The sequence below is a fragment of the Salvelinus namaycush genome, unplaced genomic scaffold, assembly GCF_016432855.1.
Source record: "Salvelinus namaycush isolate Seneca unplaced genomic scaffold, SaNama_1.0 Scaffold219, whole genome shotgun sequence".
NCBI classification, from domain to species: Eukaryota; Metazoa; Chordata; class Actinopteri; order Salmoniformes; family Salmonidae; genus Salvelinus; species Salvelinus namaycush.
In genome coordinates this window covers 26,156-35,000 of record NW_024058997.1, presented here as the reverse complement: position 1 = coordinate 35,000, position 8,845 = coordinate 26,156, and the positions used below count along the sequence as shown (strand labels likewise).

Genomic DNA, 8,845 nt, shown 5'->3' with positions numbered 1-8,845 from the left:
TCCATTACAACGTGCCCGTCTTGTAAAAATGAAAGGGGAAGAAGACTGGTTTTCTCCATTACAACGTGCCCGTCTTGTAAAAATGAAAGGGGAAGCAGACTGGTTTTCTCCATTACAACGTGCCCGTCTTGTAAAAATGAAAGGGGAAGCAGGCTGGTTTTCTCCATTACAACGTGTCCGTCTTGTAAAAATGAAAGGGGAAGCAGGCTGGTGACTTGGTTTTCTCCATTACAACGTGTCCTTCTTGTAAAAATGAAAGGGGAAGCAGACTGGTTTTCTCCATTACAACGTGTCCGTCTTGTAAAAATGAAAGGGGAAGCAGACAGGTTTTCTCCATTACAACGTGTCCGTCTTGTAAAAATGAAAGGGGAAGCAGACAGGTTTTCTCCATTACAACGTGCCCGTCTTGTAAAAATGAAAGGGGAAGCAGACTGGTTTTCTCCATTACAACGTGTCCGTCTTGTAAAAATGGAGACAGGCTCAATGTCTTATGCGGCTTCTCAAGATTAGAACAGGTTTTTTTCTGTTGTAGTGTTGTTTTTTGTTGGGTAATGTTTTGGCCTCATAAAATACATACGTACATGGCTGGTATGTTCATTATGTATTTGGTGGAAGAACAATCAAATACAGCTCTCAAAGAGTACCACTACTTCAGCCTGAAATGTGTTCTTCTATTGGACATGATCAAAACTGACACAGCAACAAAACACACAAACGTGTGAAAAAACACAAAGCCCCGTCGTTAGGAGCACTCCCACAGCAAGGTGTCGTTTTTTGGTTTTCCCGGAGTACCCTTTCTTGCTCCAGGCAGTGGAGGCGATGTGCCAACCTCGAGCAGCTTCAAAGTGTAGCGTTTTGCACTCTCTCTCCCCCCCCTGCCCTCGCACTCACAATTCCTTATTTAGGTCATGGCTCTCAGTCCATCACAGGGGAAGTGAGGGAAGCATGGCGGGTTGTGTTTGGCTGTATCACATAACTCACAGCCATGCTACGTTGTTTAGAGCAAGCTAGGGGAAGTCATCAGGATGGATTGGACAGGGAAGAGGACAGCAGACTGGATATGAATGGTATGTCTAACGACAGCCAGGGTCAGCTGCTCTGTCAAGACAAAGTGATGATGCTAAACAAAACCCACTAAAACCCAAAACCCACTACAGATATAGTACAATATATATACATGTTGATCATGCTAAATATATTTTTTATGTACTATATATTTCTATATTATTTTCAATATATTGAAAACATGTTAACTTTTTCTAATTTATGCAAGGACAATGTTTAAATCTGTGATTTTTATTTAATTATTTTTAAATCAAATGCTAGGCCAAAACCCTATTCTAACCCATTCCTGACTCGACGATAAGGAAAATCCTCCTCCCGTCACTTCCTTTCAGTGTTTCCCCTTAAAGTTGTTACCCGCGGTGGTGTCCCCTCCCGTCTTCATAACTGACACTAGAATTTGCAGCGACAACCACTAAAGCAATCCGATAAGACATTGATTTCACCACTCGCCTCCAATGACCAGGACGCGGGGCCTATTTGTCAGCAAGAGACCCTGTCTGGGGATGTCAGTGGTAATGCAATGGGGCTTACCCCCGCCGGCGGACACCATGTCGGATCTCTCTCTCTCTGTTTGTTTCCTAACCCGGCCATGTGTGCGTGATTGTGGGTATACACTCAATCTGACTGCTGAAAGAGGGAAGCAAGGGGCCTCTTCCAGACCAGATTGGGACAGCAAGCTTTATACTATTGGATGTTAATTTGGATATTGAGTTTCATTAAATTCTAAATGTAATCCACCCTGAACTATGATTATGTCAGTTGTGGCTCGGTTGCTTGAAGACCCGATCAAATCAGCCCCCTCAGTTGTAACTTTACCTGTTTTTCAAGAAGTAACCCTTGCACTCTATCTCTCTGTGTCTCTCTCTCTCTCTCGCTCTCTGTCTCTCTCTGTGTCTCTCTCTCTCTATCTCTCTGTGTCTCTCGCTCGCTCGCTCTCTGTTTCTGTCTCACTCTCTCTGTCTCTCTCTCTGTCTTTCTCTCTCTGTCTCTCTCGCTCTGTCTCTCTCGCTCTGTCTCTCTCGCTCTGTCTCTCTCTCGCTCTCTTTCTCGGTCTCTGTCTCTCTGTCTCTCTGTCTCTGTGTCTGTCTCTCTGTGTCTCTGTCTCTGTCTGTCTCTCTCGCTCTGTCTCTCTCGCTCTGTCTCTCTCTCGCTCTCTTGCTCTGTTTCTTTCTCTCTCTGTCTCTGTGTCTGTCTCTCTGTTTCTGTCTCTGTGTCTCTCTCTCTCTTTCTCCATCATGTAGGGTAACGGGGGATGGCACGGTGCACCTACTCCCTCCTCAGTGACGTCCCCAAACGAAGGGCCAGGCAGTGTGCACTCTGATACCTCAAACTGACCACCTCACTGATCGTCTCTTTTCCACCTAATATGCTACCGTGCCCTCGACCAATGTGACTGAACCAAACAGAGGCCAAACAGAACCAATCACCTCCCTCGACTGAGTCTAACCCCTCCCCCCTCCACTCCAGACAATGTCGGCCATTTTGTAAAATCCCATCCAATAACCTTCACAGTCAAGACTGATATGATTGGATACAGCTTTTAGCAACATTTTCTGAATATAAATATATATTAACTGACAGACTGACGAGTTGGGGTTCTGAATGGGAAGTCTAGAGAAGCTAAGAGTAGATTTATTCAAGTAAAAACTGAAGACCGTGCATCTCTCTCAACCCTTCAGATCTACTTTTTTGACACTTTTTACTTTTTTTGGCCAACTAAGACTGAAGGCAACATACATGTGGTCCAATGGATTTTCTTCTGCCAGTGTCACTATACAACTGTTGTGGGGACAGCGGAATCATTTGAAGTTGCAGGTGCGCAACTGACGAAAGGTTTGCTTGCTGCGATGCTTCAATGGGACTTAGGATTTCTGCACCTCTAGTGGACTCGCTGTATTTCTGATACTAACATCCCGGATTTAACATGTTTTGGGGATTGACACGATGAAGGACATTTAAACGGCAGCTTTTTTTTGTCATGCTCTTATTCTCAACATGAGTCCTCTTGCTGAACATGAATTTCTAAACCTTTTATTGGACACTGTGCATTCAGTTCGAATGGATATATTCAGTCATTTGATAGTATTCACTCCAATGCTGTCTCAAAATTCATATTTGTATGATCATGTGTTACCATATCTTACAAATTACATTTACTAATAGTAATACCATTGGAGGAGTTCCCGAGAATTGTGTGTCAAAACAGAGCTGTAATGATTTACCTCATGAAAATGACGACGTCACCATTTCAAACGGATTTTTAGTAACTTAGAGTACTACCTCTTCTTAACCTAGCATTACTAACATCTGACTATTCTAAATCCCAATTTTACTTTTGTTTTACATGTCTTGTAATTAGCTCTTGTACTTTTGATCTTGTTGGGGGGGGGGGGGGGGGGGGAATTGCTGCATTATTGCAACTTTACTAAATGCCAGATTAACGCTTAGCAGTAGTGTTTAGTTAAGAACAAAAGGTACATTTGAGCCATTCAACCAAACTAGGAGGCCGCTACGGTACTAGCTTCCCAAAGAGCTAGTCATGTGATCTGTCATTTTATGGTCGTGTATTAATTGAACAGGGTCCAGAAATGTCAGTGGTGGAATTTACTAGAAGCCTGTATGGATGTGAAAGGTGACGTACCCCCCCCCCCCCCCCCACACCCCCATTTCCACTTGTGGGAATACAGGCTGTGGGGGTACAAAGAAACATGTACTGGCATACACACCTCACAGCCAGTATTCCCACAAGGGGAAATAAGCCACCTTTTTTTTTAACATGTAAGAAACATGTATGGTCATCACCAAACAGTGAAACTGTTGTAAATACCGAAGAACATTTTGAATGTTGCTGATTTTGTTACTTATCCTCTTAAATATATGAATGAAAAGACGTAGAGGTCTCAGTTCCCAGACCTGTGTATTTCAGACTCTGTTTCACAGCTACGTTTTTTTTTTCTTGCTTCACTTCTTTTTCTTTTGTATCACGCCATTTGGAAACTGAATGAAGTCCTGATAAAAAAATAATAATAATAATATTTGTGGCAGTGGTCCTAATGTATTAAATATGTTTCATTTGTAACTGCACACCGTGGAGGATTCTGACCCCAAACGAGTCCTCTGTGCTAGTTTGTGTAGTTTCAAACACAAAAAAATAAACTTTTGCTTTAATGTTTTTGAGTCGCTGTACTTTCTCTTCAGCACACCAAATTATCTCCTCAAGGTAAATGCTTTTGAGTCACTGTACTTTCTCTTGAGCACACCGAATTATCTCCTCAAGGTAAATGTTTTTGAGTCGTTGTACTTTCTCTTCAGCACACCGAATTATCTCCTCAAGGTAAATGCTTTTGAGTCGCTGTACTTTCTTCTCAAGGTAAAGCGTGGCTAAACTCTTCTCCTTCCAACTCATTGAACCAGTATTCTACACTACTGATTTGATCCAACAGTAAGTCATTCCACAATTGTGCAAGAACAACACAAAAAGCCATACAGTACTAGACAGAGGCACCGGTTGGAGAACATTCCATCACAAACCTTCAAATGACCTTGTGGGACTTTTTCCAAGCCGTTAGAAGAAGTGTTCCAAGCCATTAGAAGAAGTGTTCCGAGCCGTTAGAAGAAGTGTTCCGAGCCGTTAGAAGAAGTGTTCCGAGCCGTTAGAAGAAGTGTTCCGAGCCGTTAGAAGAAGTGTTCCGAGCCGTTAGAAGAAGTGTTCCGAGCCGTTAGAAGAAGTGTTCCGAGCCGTTAGAAGAAGTGTTCCGAGCCGTTAGAAGAAGTGTTCCGAGCCGTTAGAAGAAGTGTTCCGAGCCATTAGAAGAAGTGTTCCGAGCCTTTAGAAGAAGTGTTCCAAGCCGTTAGAAGAAGTGTTCCAAGCCGTTAGAAGAAGTGTTCCGTTAGGAGTGTCCTCGTGGGAGCCTGGTTGACGGTTAGCGCTAAGGAGCAGTTGTGGTATTAAAGGGTTGGGACTATAAGAGGTAGAAGTGCTCGTGTAATGAAACAGACTTCTTCTCAGATGACGTCGGCTGGCGGGTGAAAACATTGCTTTAATAGTACTAAATGTGGCAACAGCCCATTGGCAACAGTTAAAAAGCTATTTGGGGCTTAATTTTATTTGTTTCTCTTTTTTTTTGGAGTGCTCCTACAAGTACCTTACAGAACCACAAATTTATATATGCTAGGTGATAGATTTTTTTTTTTTTTACGGGAAAAAAACTAGATTGTGAGCGATAGAACCGTGTCTGGAAAACATAATCTGCAATGCTTTAAATGGGAATACTGCAGACATGCATGCAGAAACATGCACGCACACACACACATATATATACACACACGCACACACATATATATATACACACAGACACAGCAGACCATAATATGTAGCAGTGTTTTCACTGCCATGCAGCCCCTGTCCATTCAGTGGCCACAGATTTATAAGAGGGTTGAAGAGAACACAGTGGATCCCTGTCAGTGAAATAAGCTCCACACTGTGACAAAGGCCAACAGTAGCTGTGCCAGATTCAGAGAGACAGAGAGCACAGCCGACTATCGCTGGACAGCCAGAATGACCAAGATAGAATGCCACAATGACGGCCTAATGTCCAAACCTCACTGGCCCTGTTATGTTGATTGTAATCAGAGAATGATCGTAAATGGAGGGAAACAAATTTACGTACCAAATCCTACGAATTGCCCTGAGGTCAAGTTGAAATAGCAAGCGGAGACTCTCTGCTAACTAACACTGTCAGCGGAGTTTCTCGTCAGCTTCCAGCTCCCATGCTGTCTGGCTTCCATCACCCGAGTGCACGAGGAAACAAGCCAGGCACGCTGTTGTTGTTGTTTTGGCAGGATTAAGACATTTGGAAGAAAAGGCTAAACCAGTGATTTCATGTTTGTAACAAATGGCAGTGTTGGTGGTGTTGTGTAAACATACTCAACAAAGACAACAACAAAATTCTGAAAAACATGCCAAAAGATAGGATTTGTTCTTAAGATGTGGTTCTTACAATGTTTGAAGCTACTCTTTGTCTTTGGGAATTATCATCCCTGGTTTGGTAATTAAGAATAAACAATTCCCTTTTCTACTATGATATGTTAATGATCCAGAAGATATAAATGGTATTGAATTAACGCACGTACAAAAGCACGCACACACACACACACACACACCGTAAAATTGCTCAAATAAACAACATTGTCAACTTCAGGGATAAATCAGAGAAACACTAATTCAGGAAGATGCTGGTTATTCTTGTTCAAGGTTAATTAAAACAATATATTCTTAATGAAATGAAGCATGTTCCACATGCCTCATTAAATATGAAAATCAAGAATTTTCCAAGTAATCCTGAACTCTAGAAGCATATTGTTGAAGAGCTTGAATACCAAACACAGAATATGACATATGGTTTTACCCACAATCTTTGATTAATTGCTTTCGATAATGTTCATTGAGCGTAATTTCATATTTCAATGGAGTACCATCATTTCTTTGATGATGATTCCAATCTTCTCTGCTAGATAACAAGACATGATTACATACTGTATGTTATCTACATTTACATTGGGTCATTTAGCAGACGCTCTCATCCAGAGAGACTTACAGTCGCAATTAGGGTTAAGTGCCTTGCTCAAGGGCACATTGACATATTTTTTAGGGTTAGTGTATGGGTATGGGTAAGGGTTAAGGTTAGTGTATGGGTAAGGGTTAAGGTTAGTGTATGGGTAAGGGTTAAGGTTAGTGTATGGGTTAAGGTTAGTGTATGGGTTAAGGTTAGTGTATTGGTTAGGGTCAAGGTTAGTGTATGGGTTAAGGTTAGTGTATGGGTTAGGGATATTTCATATATTTTTTTAAGGTGGTAGATCAGCTTTAATACTGCAGATAGATTGTGGCTTCTGTCAATGTAATTGTCTACATCATTTCCAATCCCCCATATCTTTGTTTTTATAAATATATACAGTATATTTTGCCTCCCCAGTCCTTTTCCCCCACAACTTCATCTAACATTGTTGAATGAGTTTCCTGTAAACAATATATATTATATTCCTTCTCTTTTAGCCAGGTAAATTATCTACTAAACCATTACAATTATAACTGGCTATACTTATTTCACCGTAATGAGATAGAAGTTTAAAATCTATTTATCATAATATATGTTTGTAAACTTACCATTAAAAAGTACCATGATGATTGAGTGTTTGTATAGCTGTACCATGATATTTGCACTGCTACTAGGTAAACCTCCAATTGTTCTCCACTATTCCACCCGCTAAAACCTCCCCCCATCCCAAGTATGGATTGTCATCCCAGTGACTGGCAGACCACCCTTGTCCACCTGGATCAAAGGGCTTTTGAGAGATGGGGACTCATCCTTTATAAAGAGTACACAGTGCCACCTACAGAACAGAAGCAGATTAACTGCCAAAAGCATTTCAAACACCCTACAGTTATTATTTTTTTAAATCTACATATACAGTGGGGAGAACAAGTATTTGATACACTGCCGATTTTGCAGGTTTTCCTACTTACAAAGCATGTAGAGGTCTGTCATTTTTTATCATAGGTACACTTCAACTGTGAGAGACGGAATCTAAAACAAAAATCCAAAAATCACATTGTATGATTTTTAAGTAATTAATTTGCATTTTATTGCATGACATAAGTATTTGATCACCTACCAACCAGTAAGAATTCCGGCTCTCACAGACCTGTTAGTTTTTCTTTAAGAAGCCCTCCTGTTCTCCACTCATTACCTGTATTAACTGCACCTGTTTGAACTCGTTACCTGTATAAAAGACATCTGTCCACACACTCAATCAAACAGACTCCAACCTCTCCACAATGGCCAAGACCAGAGAGCTGTGTAAGGACATCAGGGTTAAAATTGTAGACCTGCACAAGGCTGGGATGGGCTACAGGACAATAGGCAAGCAGCTTGGTGAGAAGGCAACAACTGTTGGCGCAATTATTAGAAAATGGAAGAAGTTCAAGATGACGGTCAATCACCCTCGGTCTGGGGCTCCATGCAAGATCTCACCTCGTGGGGCATCAATGATCATGAGGAAGGTGAGGGATCAGCCCAGAACTACACGGCAGGACCTGGTCAATGACCTGAAGAGAGCTGGGACCACAGTCTCAAAGAAAACCATTAGTAACACACTACGCCGTCATGGATTAAAATCCTGCAGCGCACGCAAGGTCCCCCTGCTCAAGCCAGAGCATGTCCAGGCCCGTCTGAAGTTTGCCAATAACCATCTGGATGATCCAGAGGAGGAATGGGAGAAGGTCATGTGGTCTGATGAGACAAAAATAGAGCTTTTTGGTCTAAACTCCACTCGCCGTGTTTGGAGGAAGAAGAAGGATGAGTACAACCCCAAGAACACCATCCCAAACGTGAAGCATGGAGGTGGAAACATCATTCTTTGGGGATGCTTTTCTGCAAAGGGGACAGGACGACTGCACCGTATTGAGGGGAGGATGGATGGGGCCATGTATCGCGAGATCTTGGCCAACAACCTCCTTCCCTCAGTAAGAGCATTGAAGATGGGTCGTGGCTGAGTCTTCCAGCATGACAACGACCCGAAACACACAGCCAAGGCAACTAAGGAGTGGCTCCGTAAGAAGCATCTCAAGGTCCTGGAGTGGCCTAGCCAGTCTCCAGACCTGAACCCAATAGAAAATCTTTGGAGGGAGCTGAAAGTCCGTATTGCCCAGCGACAGCCCCGAAACCTGAAGGATCTGGAGAAGGTCTGTATGGAGGAGTGGGCCAAAATCCCTGCTGCAGTG

At 42.4% G+C, this 8,845-nt stretch overlaps 1 protein-coding gene across 6 annotated transcripts in view; it reads left to right on the top strand.

The window, feature by feature from the left end:
* Nucleotides 1-4,233, top strand: part of LOC120038404 (pre-B-cell leukemia transcription factor 3-like) — a 109,293-nt gene extending 105,060 nt beyond the window's left edge. For 4 of the 6 annotated variants that reach the window (XM_038984166.1, XM_038984164.1, XM_038984165.1 and 1 more), the window contains one exon: nucleotides 2,307-4,233. In XM_038984166.1, the coding sequence (XP_038840094.1) occupies nucleotides 2,307-2,399 (93 nt within the window). In that variant the 3' untranslated portion in view covers nucleotides 2,400-4,233. The remainder of the gene's footprint in view (nucleotides 1-2,306) is intronic. The other 2 variants (XM_038984169.1, XM_038984167.1) reach the window with 1 other exon arrangement.
* Nucleotides 4,234-8,845: the final 4,612 nt, after the last annotated feature.